The 17,844-nt window shown below is 38.6% G+C and overlaps 1 protein-coding gene across 3 annotated transcripts; it reads right to left on the bottom strand.

Annotated features, from left to right (window-relative positions):
* Nucleotides 1-4,322: 4,322 nt before the first annotated feature.
* On the bottom strand, nucleotides 4,323-17,360 carry CLEC7A (C-type lectin domain containing 7A). Of its 3 annotated transcripts, XM_030886453.2 has the most exons (6): nucleotides 17,237-17,360; nucleotides 14,632-14,730; nucleotides 13,781-13,918; nucleotides 12,533-12,684; nucleotides 8,075-8,190; nucleotides 4,323-4,555 (listed from the first exon to the last, which is right to left on the bottom strand). In XM_030886453.2, the coding sequence occupies exons 1-6, from the start codon at nucleotides 17,337-17,339 to the stop codon at nucleotides 4,423-4,425; spliced, it is 741 nt and encodes a 246-aa protein (XP_030742313.2). In that variant the 5' UTR covers nucleotides 17,340-17,360; the 3' UTR covers nucleotides 4,323-4,422. The 3 variants fall into 3 exon arrangements, with proteins under 3 accessions (XP_030742313.2, XP_045149201.1, XP_045149202.1); XM_045293266.1 differs by lacking the exon at nucleotides 13,781-13,918 and having other exon boundaries at nucleotides 17,237-17,352; XM_045293267.1 differs by lacking the exons at nucleotides 13,781-13,918; nucleotides 14,632-14,730 and having other exon boundaries at nucleotides 17,237-17,352.
* Nucleotides 17,361-17,844: the final 484 nt, after the last annotated feature.

Genomic DNA, 17,844 nt, shown 5'->3' with positions numbered 1-17,844 from the left:
TAGTTCATGCTAACTCGTGGCAACTCTCTATAGGGCAGACGAGAAATACTCCCTGGTTTCTCAGACTGTACGTCTTTACAGGAGCAGAAAGCCTCATTGGTCACCCTTGGAGCAGCTGGTGGGTTTGAAATGCTGATCTTTGGGTTAGCAGCCTACTGCCTAGCTTACAGTACCATCAGGGCTCCTTTCACATGATAGCAACCCCAAACCCAAACTCACTGCCATTGAGTCGATGCCAATCCATATCAATCCCCTGCGGGTCACTTTGTACAGGAACCTATTAATCAGAAATGTGCAGACATACTTTCTGAGATGTTGACTTGAGAAAAAGAGGCCAGCCTTGCAGTTTACTAATGATAGTCATGATCTTATAGAACACAACAACATCACTCTGGTTATAACCAAGTTTATTTTTCCCCATTTCTTCATTTAGCTAGTCAGAAATAGTCTGCATTCCACCTATGTATGAGATGCTACTTGAAGTTGTAGCGCAACACTGAAGCAGTGTCTAACATAGAGCTGTGTCTTTGAGGACAAGAAATGACTCTGATAGAGCCAGACATTATGATTCCCTTGAAACACAAAGGATGTATGGTTTTTCCCCAGTAAATACAAAATCAGTGATATAATAGAAATTCAAGCTCAATTGCTGTGGTAGTTACATAATTTCATGTCAACTTGAGGACATTAAGAGTGAAGGGGTAGAGTTTAGCCTGTCAATCAGATGATGATGCCTTCTCCTGTGGATTCTGGGAGTTTCCTCTCTTACACCCGGGAGACAGGACACACACTCATTCTGCTATATATTCCTATTGACAAGCTACATGGAACCACACTGATGGCAGCCAGCGCTCTGGAAATGCTTCTACCATGACTGGATCCACAAGACTTTTCACCCACCAGCCTGTGATCTTCCTGCATTGGGCATCATTGCACGTGCTGTGTGAATCCAAAGAGGAATTTATGGACTAGTATCAGACATATGAGTAATATCAGACTTATGAACTTGATCTGGACTGGGCTGGGATGTTTTCTCAATACACAATTGCTCTTTTATATAAAGCCCTGTCTTACATACATGTGTCTCTGGATTCCTTTCTCTAGTCACCCCAGTCTAACACAGTTGTCCTGATTCCATACTTAAGGTTCTACACGTAGTACATAAAACTGATCAATACAGGCTACATTGTGTACATGACACAATGTCAATTCCAAGAAGACAGTATTTCCTACTTGAGTGATTTGTGTACTTTATACAGCTTACAAAAAACAAGTACTCAGTATTCAAATAAAAATCTAATCTATCTCCAAATGAGTTCAAATAGTCAACCAAAAAGATAAGCTACAGTTGCCAACAAGAGTTCACAGTTAAATTCCAAAAGAACTTTAAAAGAGTCAATGCTTTCTGAGACAAGAGTCTGACAAAACAGTAGGCCCTCTACAGAAATGAGAAAACCTTACTCGAAAATCAAATTAAGACCAGGGGAGGGGAGCATCTACATTCCAGTGGAGGCACTGATATTTCTGTTGGTGGGTATGGTAAATGGGGAGGAGCAACTTTACATATGGAAGGGATGCTAAACAATAACTGTAGGGAACCTAAGGTAAGAATAAACCTGGTTCTATCATCCTAGGTAGGCAGCACTTCCAATACATTTCCACCCAACTCTCCATGGTGTGAGCTGCACCAGGGACTAAGCACTATGATGCCCATAGACACTGGCTATACAAGGAATATGACAGCCCCCAAGGCTACACCAGATGGCCACAACTTGGAAGCCCAACTGAACAAACTGGGTCTTATGTCAAAACTACCTGAACTCTTGGATTTAGGATTAAAATACTCTGATGGGTGAGGACGCAAAGGATGGCCACCCCAAGACTGTAGAAATGTCGGTCGTTGGGCCTTGGGTGGGACCCATGCCTTAGTTAGAGTCCAATCAAAGGAGACCCAGAGCCACCATATATTTAGTACCACAATGCTTCCCTTGCATTAATATGACAGGTTTTCATCTGATAGGCTAGGATCTTCACTTGTAAGAAATGATATAGGAAAATTTCCCCCAGCCCCAACCCCCATTATCAATGTAAACAGAGTTCAATCAATTAAGAAATCAATCTGAACAAAGCAAGAACTCATGGATTGCAGCTTGCAGTTGGACTATACTCACAAAGTACCTTAAATTCAATGCCATTGGATAAATTACTGATATTTTCAATTCAATTGCCATATACCCCAGGCAACTGATAGTTTTCCCTTTTTGCTTCTTTTGTTTATTTGCTTTCATTTGTTGTTGTTATTTATTTGTTTTTGTCATACGACCACGAAAGTAAATCAGGCATCCATAACCTGTAGACAAAGATATGGATTCTGGGTTTTCACATCATTCTAGCCCCAATCCCAGAACAGTTAGTTCTTATAACAAGGCCCTGATGGATATGCACCTTTATTAAGAGATCCCTGAAAATAAGGGTGTTTCAGCAAAGTGTGGTGAAGAAGATGGTGCCTGGCTACCCACTGGAATTGTGTCTGAAGTCTTAAAGACTTGTATTCAAACAGCCATCAAAGTGAGGGATCAAGTAAGTCAATATCGAAAAACCACACCAGCCTATAGGATACAAAAACGATGATAACGAAATCCCAATATGATGAAGGGGAAAGTATCAGAACTTAAATTGTGAGCACCCAATTTGTAGAAGGCTGTGGAGGACAGTGGGAGCCCAAAATCCATCTGCACACTCTCTAGTCAGACTCAGCCTCTGGCTGATCCCCTCTAGCCACAGGCGAGGGACTCAAACAGCTATGCTATCAGACAGAGATGACTGTAAACTTGGTCATAGTGGATTGAACCATGGTATAATATAATACTTGGTTAGTTGACCTCCCTCTTCACCTAACCGGAATTTGTTCTAGGCTGAAAGATTTCTCACTTGTTCCATGACAGGTATTTCTTCTCTGGCTTTAAAAATATTATTAGTGGTCTTTTCTTTTACTCTTTATTTTTATCTTTATATAATTATTTACCTCTTTCTTTTTCCTTTTTTGTTTGTTTTTATTGTTTCTGTTACGTTTCCCAGTTTATGAAGCACAGAAAGAGTACATGCATAGAGACAATAAGTAATGCAATGGTTTATCAGAAAGAGGGGCATGGTTGGTGGAGAGGGGGAGGAGAACTGAGGGCAAACAATGAAAGCAGGAGGAAGAAGGGAGCATTCAAACTGATTATGATGATGCATATACAACTCTTGTAAAAGTGATTTAACTAGAGAAGTGTATGATATGTGAACATTATATCAAGAAAACTACTGGGGAAAAAAGAAAGAAAGAAAACAAACTTGACCTATGGTTACCATAGGTAGGAGGGCGAGTTTTTGCATAGTGGGCCTTGAGTTCATTTTAATTGTGGAACAATTTGGAGAAGGATATCAACGATGATTGTACAACATGAAGAGTACCATCAATGGCATTGAATTATCATGTAGAAGTTTTAAAATTGGAGATTGTTTTGTGGGGTATATCTTTGCCACAAATAAAAAAAAATTACATAAATAACAATGAGTCCAAAGAAGAAAATGTTCTAAAATTGATTATAGTAATGATTGTACAACTCTTCTTGATTATGATTGAACTACTTAATTGTATGATAGGTGGATGAAGTGCCAATAAACTGTTAAAAATATATGAAAAAAATGAATCACTCTTTCTTTTTCCTCCTTTTTTAGTATTACAGCATTAAAAGCCATTGCATAATTAATGACTGAGCCATAATTTTGTCCTAGCATATTTTCTAGGGCAGCAAAGAGTTTGCATTTAAAGTCCTAAGGAATCAAGGCTTAGGATATACCGAGCTTCCGTTCAAGGATGATGAGAAATTTTGGAAACAGTTAATGATGATGGTTGAATGATTTGATGAACATGCCTAATGTCACTGGACTGTACAGGTAGAGATGGTAGAAAAGGAAAACGTTTAATCCTGGGACCATATTGGGGAACATATAGGGCTGCTAACCACAAGGCAGTGGGTTCAAATCCACCATCTGATCAGTGGGAGACAGATGAGGCGTCGTACTCCTATAAAAATGTATATCCTTAGAAACTCCCAGAGGTAGTTCTACTCTGCTCTATAAGACCGCTGTGAGTCAGAATTGACTTGATGGCAGTGAAGTGTAGTTTGGATTTTTGTTTATTTTCCACAGTTTTAAAAATGAATCCAAGAGGGGGGGAAAAAACCTGGTTGGACACTACAGAAATCACAGCTTCTCCGTCCTGTTTCTCAGCTAAGAAAACAAAGTGGTTGGAGCGGCGCGTGATGACACCACTCAAAATTTCAGCATTTATTTTGACTTCAGTTTTCTGTTGTATTTTGTTTTATTTTGAAATCTCTCCCACAGTTTCTCACTGCTTCTCCATTCTCTCCTCCATTAGTTTTCCAGTTCTTTCTCGCAGATACTGTATGAGGAGACATTACAGAGTTGATCATAAATGAGTGCCTGATGAACCCACGCACAAATGGGGAACACATTCTTGTTCGTAACTGTATTGGGTACTTGGAACCTGTTAAAATAAAACACAAAAGGCAATTAGAAAATGCATGGGAATACTCTTGATCTGATGCCAAAATAAATTAAGATTAATGAGAAACTATCTGCGGTGGCTGTGTTGTTGGTAAACAACTCTTGAGTTTAGATTGCATTGGTTCATAAGCAGAAAGAGAATAGTCTCCACATTAAGGCAGAAAATAATTGTGTTTCAAGGATGGTTGCTAGTAGGATAAAGTAAGTAAAACTTCTGACACAAAAGAGAAGCCGTTACATATCTACTTAACTGGATGTTTATAAAATCAAGGCACAGATTTATGGAATTATTATTGGGTTGACTTAGTGAGTAGACCAAGCAGCAAGAGGTAAATTTTGAAAGGGATCTGGGGTTAAAGAAAAATTCATAGGTGTCAGGGCCACGTAAAGGAAAGACAAACAACGTTGTATACTATAACTCACCACCAGCGACCCGATATGATAGAGTAGAATTACCCTGTGGATTTATGAGACAATGACTCTTTGGGAGAACAGAAAACTTTATTTTTCTCCTCTAGAGTGCCTGTGGTTTCAAACTACTGACCTTGTGGTTAGCAACCCAATGCTTAACTCACTATGCTACCAGGGCTTTGGAGTGCTGCATGGGGTTGCTCTGTCAGAAACGACTTAATAACGGTGGATTTGGATTTCGTTTAGCCCAAACACAGTGAATTTATTAACTGTGAATGTGGATATGGGTATAGACATGAATGGATCCGATTTGTACCACTTACTTGTCTTGAGTTTGATTTGATTTTGTCATTTTTAAACATATGACTAGAGGACTCTGTATAGGCTCACAAGAGTGATCCAAAATTATCACTTTGATATGTTTTAACTCTTTGGTTTTTTGGATGGCAGTAGGTTTAGTCTGGCTCTCCATATCCAAATGAAATTGGTGGTCAAGAAGTATTTGTGGAGACCTTACCAGAGCTCTCCCTGTGGCCTGTATCAAAACTTGTTTCATGCCTTAGTCTAGTCATTTATACAATAGATGCCCTCATTCCTCTGACCTCAGAGACTCTTGAGGGTTGTAGAAAGCCTCATCTTTCTCCTGAAGAGTAGCAGGTTGTTTTGAACTGCTGGCCTTGTTAGCAGCCCAAGGCGTAGCCTACTATGTTGCCAGAGTTTCACCTAATGTAGACTACAAAATAATAGTACACCTTTCAAAAGTTGGACCCCAAAGGACTTTTTGGTCCAGAAGTAAATGAGAAATGAAACAGAACATCATAAAGAAAATATGTATGTTGACATCTTACCACAAGGTGGCGGGTGGGAGAGAAAAAATACATTCCCTGAGAATTTGAACCACTAATATATTCAGTTTTCTCTAATAAATAACATCGATGTAGTGGAGGTGTATGTGTGTGTATGTGTGTGGGGGGGGGGGCTTCAAAAAGAATATGTAATTTAAGGTGTTTTGGGGTTTGTTATGCCCCTAGTTGATCGGAGAAGCAAACACTCATACTTTTCCCCCCTTCATTTTATTGAATTTGTGGTGGAAAATATACACTGCAAAACACACCGATTCAACAGAAGCTACATGTAAAACGTGGTCACACTGATGACAGTCTCTGGTTCTGTCACATTCCTGCCCTCCTTTTCCAAAGCTCCCCTCCTTCATTCATGCAGGCTCAAGGGCCTCTGAGGTTTTTAGCTAATCTTTTGGTTTGATGTTGTCAATTTGATGCCCTATAAGAAGTTCTTAGAAAACTATCATTTTAATTCTTTTTAAGACAGCTTAGCTTCCATCCAGACGACATCAATTACAAGACATATCCCAATTTTAGGGCTATAAGCATATGAAAATTTTGTGAATTCAAATTAAAATACACAATAACAATCGCCCATACATTAGGGGATGTGAATTGCGAACAGCGCATAAAAATATAAAAATCCAATCTGTATTAGTTTGCATTGATTTTAGAACACATTTAATCGCTAGTATACCAACTAAAAAAGTTAACAACAAAAACTAATAGAAGAAAAGATAAAATAATTAAAATATTAAATCAAGATAAATAGGGAAAAAGTAAATTAAGTGGGCCATACATCAGCAAGAGATAATAATGCTACATGCCTAAGGAAATGACTCAGAACATTCATAAAATACATGTCCTAAGCTATAATTTGAAACTTTAAAATACACAAACACATGAAAGATCTTAATGCCATTCTGTCATTGCATGAAAAAATAGCTAAAAACCAAAAAATTGCAATCATGTAGAATATGTTCTCTGACCAAAATGAAATTAAACCTGAAACCTAAAACAAAGGAATTCCTAGAAACATCCCTGTTTGTTAGTTAAGAAATCTATTTCTATAAATTCCATTGGGGCAAAGAGTGATTTACAATAGAAACTAGAAAATATTTTTAACCTAGTGAAAACATTAAAACAATAAATTTAGGTGCATATTCTCAATAAAAAGGACGAGAGAAATTCATGAGCAAAGATATATTAGAAACTAGAAAAAGACTAACAAATTTCATCCAAAGATTTCATACAATAGTAATGAGAGCTAAAATTAGTGGAAGCGATTCTAGAAAGTAGACCAAGAATAAATTTCTTTGAGAACACTACTTGAATTTAAAAGCGCCATAACATTGAAATCTAGAGGAAAAAACAGGAACACTGGGTGTGCACACACATGCAAAGCCATACATGCAATTAATAATTGGAACTTAAAAAGGAAATGTTGCTTCACACTATTCAGATACTTAACAGAAAGTGTATGAACATTACAGGGAGGAAGACTTCCACACTCTACAAAGAGAATTTTGTAATGATGCAACTATTAACTGATATTAAAGGGATTTTGCACAAAGTGAAATGTGTTGGCTTTTGAAATGAACAATAATAGCACATCAAGCCATTATGATGTGCCAGGCCATGTGTTCTGTGATCTCCCTTTTCTCACAATTTTAAGAAGTAGTTCCTCTTTTTATTGTCCTCAACATACATGGAAAGTGAGGATCAGATGTGTTAAGGAGTTGGCTCAATAGCACACCATTGTGGAGTAGTCCAGCATTGGTCCAACCTCACACCGGACTTCAAACCCCATGCTCTTAACCCTGGTACACGGAGCAGCAGGGACTGCTCCTTTATTGGACAAATTCCCCTATAAGCTAAAGCCCTGCGAGGAAGAAAGCTAATGGAACCAAATGGCACCAATCAATCCTTTTGAGTCCACCCACTTTTCTTTCTTTCTTTTTCTTTTTTTCTCTCCACAGGCCCCCAACTCTTTTGTCTCTGTTTCTCCTTTTTACCCTCAAGGTCAGCCATTGGAAACCACCAGCAGCTATGAGAGTTTGCATAGGGTCTCTATGTATTGATAGCTACTCTGTGACAATGAGCTTATTTTTTGTTGTTGTTTGTTTTTCAGTTTCTCCCTGACCCCATCTTTCTCATACATGACCAACAAATCAGTCTTGAACTGCTCCATACACTTTGTCCCCCCTGAGGAAAAAAAAAATGAAGCATTGTCCCTTGATACTTACACGTTAGAGAATGCTGAGCCATCTTCCCAGAGCCAACCTCTCTCAGCCTGAGGACGAGAAAGTCCTATCCAAAATGAATGATAAGGTTGCAAAGATGTTTGACTTGTTATAAAGTCCTGTAGGAAAATACAAATTAAAACTCAGAGACCTATATCAAGAAAAAAGGGGAAAAAAGGATAAAAGAAAGAGAGACTCAATCTACACATTGAGAGAAAAAAACACTCATTGAGTCTTTTTGGTAGAAAACCACACAGTAAATTGGTATCACTCTCGAGAGAAGTGCAATTCTTGGATGTTATTGAGCATCTGAAAGGCATATTTCACTTCTTACGCATTGATTATTTAATTTTTCAAGGTAGACTAAGTTGAGGAAGTCAAGATTGTACTACCTCCATTCAACTTACCTGACAAAATCCAAGACCCCCTGTGAAATTTCCACATCCTCCCTTCAAACTGAACAGATCGATTCCCACTATGTCTGCCAAGAAACAGGTCTCAACAGGTAACAACTCAACACAATTTAGTTCTGTTCTTGAGACTGTGCCTTGAAAACAATCCAGGGCTCAGTGAGGGTATTTCATTTGTTGACAAACATAGGACAACTTAGTAGCAATTACAAACTGGTTTAAATGCCACACTGACTTTCGGTCCAATGTACTTTCTTTGTCATATTAATTACTTTTATTCAATTTAATGTGCACTACAACTCTTTGGTAAGAGAGGCCATTGACAGTAGTTGAAAGACATATGGAAGCTATAGAATGACTTAGATTTATAGTGTGGAATTCTTTCTCCTCCTTTGTATCTACCCTTAATTCATATCATTCACTGTAAAGTCTAACTTTGTCTGTACAACTTTTTATGCTCCCAAAACCTCTCTCTGAAATACTGTGGCATCTGTTGTCAATAACCTATTGCCACCAAGTCAATTCCAACTCATAGTAATCCACTATAGGGTTTCCAAGGCTGTAAATCCATGGGAGAAAGATTGCCTCATCTTTCTTCCGTGGAGTGGCTGATGAGTTTGAACCACTGACTTTACAGTTAGCAGTCAAATATTTGCTCAATAGCATCACCAGAGTTGCCTGTTATCAATGTTACATATTAATGTGTTGGGATATGTTGCATGATTTCTTTATTTTTATAAATTACATAAGCATAGTAATGGCAAGATTGTATTTTAACCATCTTTGCTGGTACGGCATTGTTTTTCAAAAATTATGATAAGGGAGAGAATTTTGTCTTACTCCACCAAATTTATGAATTGAAATCTAAAGTCACAACATTATCAGTTGTCTGAAAAACAGAAATGTGTTTCATAGAAATGTGGAATGTGTTTAAAAGTATTGTAAGTGAATGTTTTTCATTTAACTTATTCAAAATAAAAGGGTAAGTCCAATGGGGATGCTACAGAATTAAAGAAACATTTATTTTTTAAAATATCAAAATGTGAAGCTATGTCTTCTCAACATAACCTCCAAATGGGGAACGGTCTACACTTTTCTGAAAAAGGTGTTTGCAGCTCTCTATCCCTTGCCTGAAGAATTCTTCACTCTTTGGTTTCCACCACATCAAAATGAGTTTTGGCATCCTTGAGAGATTCGAATTGTGTTCTTTTACAATGTTCTTGGGGGTTGGGGAACAAAAAGGAATCTGAGGGGACAAGGATTGATGGGAGTAAGCCTCTCAACGACATTCTTGTAGGGTAGTCCTTGCTGCCCTCAACGATTGAGCAAGTACATTGTTGAGATAGAAAATTGTCTTTGTCAAAACATAGCTGAACTTTTTCTCCAATGTAGTTTTCTTTTCTTTAAAAACAAAACAAAACATTTTATTGAGGGCTCTTCCAGCTCTTATCACAATCCATCGATCCATTGTGTCAAGCACATTTGTACATATGTTGCATTATGATTTTCAAGACATTTTCTTTCTACTTGAGCCCTTAGTATCAGCTACTCATTTGCCCCCTTCCTTCCCCACCCACCCTCCCTCATGAACCCTTGATAATTTATCATTTTTTTCATATCTTACACTGACCACTGTCTCCCTTTGCCCACTTTTCTGTTGTTCATCTCCCTGCGTGTTGGGTGTGTGTGTTATATGTCGATCATTGTGACAAGTTCCCCCTTTCTCTCCTACCTTCACCCTACACTCCTGGTATCACTACTCTTATTATCGGTCCTGATGGGTTTATCTATCCTGGATTCTCTGTTTTGTGAGCTCTTATTTGTACCCGTGTACATGCTTTGGTCTAGTCGGATTTGTAAGGTAGAATTGGGATCATGATAGCAGTGGGGAGGAAGCATTAAAGAACTAGAGGAAAGTTGTATGTTTTTTAAGTGCTATAATGCACCCTGACTGGCTTGTCTCTTCCTTGTGACCTTTCTGTGAGGGGATATCCAATTATCTACAGATGGGTTTGGGGTTTCTACTCTGCCCTCATTCAAAATGATATGACTTTTTGTTCATTGATGCCTGATACCTAATTCCACCGACACCTCATGATCACACAGACTGGCATGCTTCTTCCATGTGGGCTTTGTTGCCTCTCAGCTAGATGGCTTATTTTTTATCTTCAAGCCTTTAAGACCCCACATGTTATATCTTTTGATAGCCGAGCACCACCAGCTTTCTTCACCACATTTGCTCATGCAACCACTTTGTTTTCAGAGATTGTGTCGGGAAGGTGAGCATCACAGAATGCTGGTTTATTAGAACAAAGCGTTCTTGTGTTGAGGGAGTACTTCAGTAAAAGCCCAATGTCTATCTGCTATGTAAATACTTAACATATAAATATATGTACATAGAGCTATTACTCTATCATTATATAAAAATATATTTACATATGTGTATGCCTGTATTTAGACCTCTATAAATGTCCTTTGCCTCCTACTTCTTTCCTCTATTTCCTTTTACTTTCCTCTTGTCACACTGTCATGTTCAACCTTCACTTGGCTTTCATTAATTCCTCTTGGTTACATTGCACTTGATCAAGTTTTCCATCTTCATACAATTTCAACCTAAATAAATCTTAAAGAAAACACACACACACACACACACACACTGCCTTTGAGTCAATGCCAACTCATAGTGACACTATAGGACAGGATAGAACTACTCCTGCAAGTTTCCAACACTGTAACTCTTTTCAGAAGTAGAAAGCCCAGTCTTTTTCCTTAGAAGCTGCTGGTAGTTTCAAACTCGTGTCCTTGAAGATTGCAGCTGAATTCGTAACTATTATGACACCAGGGCTCCTTATAATTAAGCTATCATGATCATTCTATTTCTGTTGGGAGAATCTACCAAGATTATCTCTTTAGATAATGACCTCTTGGCCCTGAATTTACCCCTCAGAAGACACTATCTTGAAATTTGATCTCTGGATATTATTGTTAAATCCAAAACTTGTCTCTGGTTATGATTAATTCCATAAAATATCCTTAATTAACTTTGATTTTGCTTAAAAGAATGACAAAAAGATTAACTTTTGAGCTAGCTAATCTTTATATAATGCTTCTGACACTCATCAAGCTGCTCACAGAGCCATGTTTAAACATCTAACAATACCTTTAGACTTGCTCTCCGATTATGAACTTGATGCTAATTACAGAGATGCTAAATATGACTGTAGCTGCCTGCACTGCAGTGAAATTACTTGTCTTGGCTTGTCTAACCATAGTCCTCTCAACTCCCACCAAATGGAACATGCAAATAGGGTGTGTGACATTCTAATGGAAGGCATTGGTCAGTTTAAAAGTGAGGTTTTAAAGTGAGAAATCTCAGAATCAAGAACAAAGGATCCTCTTGGCTGACAACAAAGAAGAAACACCAGCAGAGCCCAGAGGACATGCCTGCAGCAGAAGCCCTAAAACCTGGAGCACTGATACCATGAGACAGGGCAAGGAAGCCTTGTGACTGACACTCACAAGACAGAATGCTGGGCTTCGCAGCCCACAGAAGAAGTAAAGATCAGTCAGTGCCTTCAGGAAGGAGACTGGTGCCTGAGAAGGGCAAAGGACAAGGGGCTAAGCGGTTGCAAGGCTGAAGATCAAAGAGAGATATGCCTGCTGGAAAGACTGAGAAGATACACTTTCTGATCCCGACCTACGGGAACCTGATCATTGTTCTAATAAGCCCCCAGCATCACAAGTATTGTCTCTGAGTTCGGTGTGGCCATTGCCACAAAGTCTTGAGCCCAGTGGAGAAGGAGAATGCCATAGAGGAAGGATTGCTGTCGGATAAAATACAGAAGAATGGAGGGTGGAGGGATAGCTGACCTTTGTTTCATCAGAATCAGCACTGAGCCTATGTGGAGTCAGAATCTCTTTCTCCCTCCTGAGGCTGGAGGAGGTCTGATGGGCCCCCACTCCCGTGCCATTTCTTCACCACCTTCTAGTCTTGCCTCATTTTCCCGCTGCATGTAAACCACCTATAATTGTGATAGAAGCCTATACTTACCAATTCTCTTAGGTCATCTATCTTCAGAAGACTAGAGTGCTCCAGAGAGCATTTTTCTTTGCTCATATCCCAGGAATCTAGTGACAGTCTAAACAGATAACAACTCTTCTCATATAAAATCCACCTTGGGGGACAAGAGCTGGAAGTAACCCCTGTAAATGAAGTGCAAATATCATGAGACTCATATCATATTCCCTCATTCTCTCAGTGCAAGGACCATTAATATATTTCATGAGGATGCTTACTCGCGGAATAGACTTTTGTATATTCATTTTTACTTCAAATGACAGGAATATAGTTTTTCAGAAGAGACTATACCCAACCACTTTAATCATGTAAAACAAAAAATTAAATATGAGTTGAGTAATTGTAAATGGTGTTTCAGACAGCCAGGACTCCTCTCTTGCCTTGTCTTCTTCAAATTCATCCTAGGACTCTCTTTATCCATGTCTCTCTAATATGAATGCACTCTGACTGAGTCATTGAGGAATGCAAAGCCATGTGACTTATTTTATAAGTATTTGGTTCATTTCAAAAACACCATTTAAAATGAGAAAAACTTAAGAGCAAGTATTAACATTATAGAATAATCCTGCTCTTTTATTAGCTACTCTATAGAACAGTGAGGAGGGATGGGTTATGGATAGAAAACTAAAGTTAAATATTAAGTCACAGTCAATTGTAATGCAATTAAAAAGGAGTCCTATGTCTTGTGAGGTAAATCAATTAAATTGCATGACTAACTATAAAAACAAGTCCCTGTTTCTAAGAGCATAACTACTAGGTTTTTCTGCTTTGGAGGTTTCTAAATTAATATCTTATTTTGTGAAAATATTTCACCATTTCCATTCCCTCGTTCCCTCCTTTTTAAATAGAGTTTTTTAAAAATGATAGTTCTATTCTAACTGTACCACATTAAAATATTTCCCTAAACCGAAAAGGGCACATTTTGTTCATATGCATGAAAATAGAAAATCTTCCATAGAACTATAAGCTTAACAGGTGATAAATCAATTGTTATTTTAAGGGGGAAATAACTTTAAAGTATTCATTTATGTGCATAGGGGTATTTATGATACCATTTTATTGTCTATGTGGCAGTGTACTGCGATTATACGGTGAGAACTCCTAGAATGTTCAATAACTGGGTGTAAATGCCATCTACTTACCCCTCTGCCCCAGACCTTACCACCAAGAAGGAACCCGCTGGAATCAAAGATTCCATGAATGCTGTAACTCTGCCCTTGCCTCGGGTCCTGAGAGACTTGGTAGAGGTCACACTCTCTTCTAGGGATGATTTTGTGGGTTGGCTCTGGCTTGGGTTCCTTCTGGTTGGAAAGCTGGTGTTCTCCAACGGGTTTCTCCCTGAATTAGAGCTCCAGATAGCTACATGTGCCAACAGCAATAGTGGTGAAAGGGAGAGAGAGAGAGAGAGAAACAGTCATTCCACTATGGGTGAAAAGTAAAAACCCTTAATCCATATTTTTGTTTTGTGGGAACAGAAAGGATATATTATTGATGAATGATAGGTAGACAAGAAATTGCCCATGAGCAAGTGAGATATAAATAAGTAATTTCATAAAGAAGATGTGAGAATGGAGAGAAATGAAGCAGGTAGAAAAGAAAGATGAAGGCAATAGGAGTGGAATGGAAGAAAGCTGATGGGGAAGCACGATACACTTGAAATAGTCCTAACTCCTCTCTCGGCCTTCTGCTATTGATACGTGTGAGCTCATTGAGTGGCTATAATAGAATGCACCCCATAGACATTTGACAAATTCAGGAGCCTCTCCAAAGGCATAATGATCTTTTACCTAAACCAGAATTTTGGGGATATAAAATGTAGTGAAATATATTCACCTAGCATAAGTACACTCATATTTACGTAGTACATAATAACGGCCTCAGATAATTTCTAGTTCATCCAGAATGGGTTAGACTAAATATAAGGTATAAATGGGAACTTATAGCACTATCTCAATAAGGTTCAATATAAGGGTTAAATGAAAGTATGCAAACCAAAATCTTAAATAAGTGTCAGACACATAATAAATGCTCATTAAAAGTAGTTGTTGTTAATCTCCTCTGCCAATACTCACCCAGAATGCCCAGAACCACAGCTATCCCCAGTGTTATCAAGAATAATATCCCCAAGGTTACAGCAATGAAACACCAACGAGAAGATGAAGCACATTTTCCTGAGGAGCCAGAAAGAGAAGCAATTGAATGGAGAAATCAATGATGGACTGAGGGGCTCCTTAAATCTAAACGGTTAAAAAAAATGCCACTGTTTTCCAGATAACTTAATCATCTAGGATGAGTCCAATTAATCTCTCTAACTTTCGCATACCTCTCCAGGTCCTGGAAATGAGCATTGGTTATGAAGTAGTTTTAAGCACACAGCTGCCAACCCCCCAAAATGGGCAGTTAGTACGCATCAGCTGTTCTGGGAGAGAAAGCTGCATCAGCTGTTCTGGGAGAGAAAGCTGTGGCAGTCTGCTTCTGTAAAAAGTTAATCTTGGAAACCACATGGGCTCATTCTACTCTGTCTTATAGGGTCATTAGGCATCAGTAAACTTCAAACAGTGAGTTCTTTGGGGTTTTGGGTCTTGGCCATGTCATCTGAGCCCAGTGCTTTGATGGGTATGTAATCTTAATTTCCAGTCCACAGAGTTGTTAGCCAGGAATCCTGAAAGCATAGAGAAGGTAGTGTAATGTACAGGGAAGAGCCCTGGTGACTAAGGATGGTAAAATAAAAATGTGGAGGCAGCCCTTTCCATTTTTTGCTTGAGCCAATTACTTCTTCTGGGTTTTCAGTGTTATTTATGAAACATTTAAACAGGCATTCACAAAGGATTGTTACAGGGGATTGCTTTCAGCAAACACAAGCAAATGCACCTGCTTTAGGAATTACTAGCATATTGTATGCAACCCAGCATGTGCCCACAGATTCACGTTAACACACGCCTAGGCTTCCACCTCTTGCCTCACCCAGTTTTTCCCCTGTTCCTCAACAGGTTGCTCAAGAAAAGACTTACGCAAGTGACACGACCAAAATAGTTGTGAAACATAAGCTAGCTGAAAGCAGAAGAGAGCGAGTTCTGATGCCAAAACCTGCAAATAATGTGGTTTCTGATAGAATAGGGTACCCAGTTCATGTTGATATTGTCATATTTAGAACATACACCCCTCAGGCCCAAAGAATGATGCTGATGCCTAGCTACCACTGCCCGGTTCACAGTAGAAGGTGGTGCACAGACAGGGAGGGGGAAAATGTAGAACGCGGTTCAGAATCATAAAGACCGAACTCACTACTCTGATACTGAATGGTGGAACTCCCTTGACTCTGCTTCTTAGATTCCTTTCAAGCCTGGAACTGAATCTGTCCTTGGATCAACTTTTCAGCCAAAGAATAGACAAGCCTAGAAAGTATATGTACCACTAGAGAGCAATGTACTTCTCAATACAATCAACCATATACAAGCAAAAGAGCAACATTTGCCTAAAACAAAGTTCCAAAGGCAGGAAGGGGCAGGGAAGAAGGAAGTATGGCAATGGGGAACCCAGCGAGAAAGTGGGAAGCATGCTCTTTACAGTGCAGTGATTGCAACCAATGTCAGGAGACAAAATGTGTATGTTGTTGAATGGAAAACAAACAAATAAATATCAAAAACAAAATAAAGCATATCTCTACCTTTAGGTGAGAATAAGCAATAAGAACACTTTATAAAATTGTTAAGTAGGAAATTCATAGAGACAAAACAAACTGCAACCAAAAAAATCCACTGTCCACTGTCATCAAGTTGATTTCTGACTCAGAGTGATCCATTATAATGTTTCAGAGCCTATAAATCTTTACAGAAGCAAATAGCTTCATCTTTCTCTCAAGACCTGGCTGGTGGGTTCAAACCCACCAGCTTCATGGTTAGCATCCCAGGTTTTACCTGATAGCACAACCATGTGATTCACAGAGGAAGAAAAATGACTCATTCCACGACAAGAGAGGTCTTCCTAACATTTCTCTACATATTTTACTCTCCCTATATTTTATTAAAAATTAATGTCCTAGTAAAGGAATACTTTCCTCTGGCATATATTTTCTTTCTGCTACACCAAGAATTCCTTTTTGCTTAAAAATGACATGAATAAATATTGTTCAATCAACCACACACGGGAGAAATCATAACAAATCAGGAATATAGGCCCTTTGACTTCTAATATCAATTTTTACAACAAAATGACAAGTTAAATGCCTTCTTTTACTGGTTCTGTCTTTTCTTTGTTTGCTTTCTTATTTGCTACTTTTCTTCTATCTTTACATTTCCTCATTTCCTTGACCGCCATTCTGCAATCTACACTTTTCTATCTAACAAGAAATAATCTGAAATCCTTTCAATCACGTTTATCACTACATTTTTTTTTACAACTCTTCACTGCTCAAGTGCCTATTCCTATAGGACAAAGAAATGCTGAATATTTCCTCTAATCAGACATAATTTAAATACTCATGAATCAGTGACTAATAATTTGTCACTGAATCCTATTATCTGTAATTGCTATGAGAAAACGCTTAGTTCACATTCAAATTCTCTGCAGTGGCTTTGGAGAGTTTGACCTTGACAAGCATGTTACTAACAGCCGTACACATCACAAGTCTCAGATTTGCTTCACTTGATCGTGATGAGAGCAGTAAAATACAATTACCTTTCTCTGAGATTATAGGTTTCTGGGAGATGCCTCGAGAATGGAAGTCTAATCGAGTATATCCCTCCTCATCCAAATTGTCTGTATTAGAATGATATTCCATCGTCCTAATGAGTCCCTGGGCAGTCAGACTACTTGAGAGCTCACTCTTCTCTTCTGAGCCGACTGTCTCTGGCCAAAAGAGGATCTATGGGTTGTGTCATGTGGGACCAGCAATTACTGAGAGTTGTGGGTTGCGTCATGTGGGATCAACAATTACTGAGAGTTAGCAACACCAGTTTAAGTCGTCCAACCTAATGCTCAGAAGCAGGAAATGAAAACTGCAACGCTGTGGTAGTTTCCAATCTGCTCCTTTAGATCCTGTTTCTGAGACTTCCGATTCTAAGGAAATTATAAGGCAGCAGAATAGATAGATTGTTGCTTCAGACCTAACAAAATAAACATTTTTAAACCACACATTTATGTCCTATGCTGTTTCTATTAGTCTCACAGGTGATTTTACTATCATTCCATGATGTAGTATACGCAAACTAGTAAACTTGTTTGGTACCTTGATTTCACCATCACTGCATTATAACTACACATAAATTCATGTCTTTATTCAGGAA

This window comes from Echinops telfairi, unplaced genomic scaffold, assembly GCF_000313985.2.
Source record: "Echinops telfairi isolate 266 unplaced genomic scaffold, ASM31398v2 ScPeMD7_1957;HRSCAF=2489, whole genome shotgun sequence".
Taxonomy (NCBI): domain Eukaryota; kingdom Metazoa; phylum Chordata; class Mammalia; order Afrosoricida; family Tenrecidae; genus Echinops; species Echinops telfairi.
The sequence above is the reverse complement of the archived record's forward strand: the minus strand, read 5'-3'. Positions and strand labels throughout refer to the sequence as shown.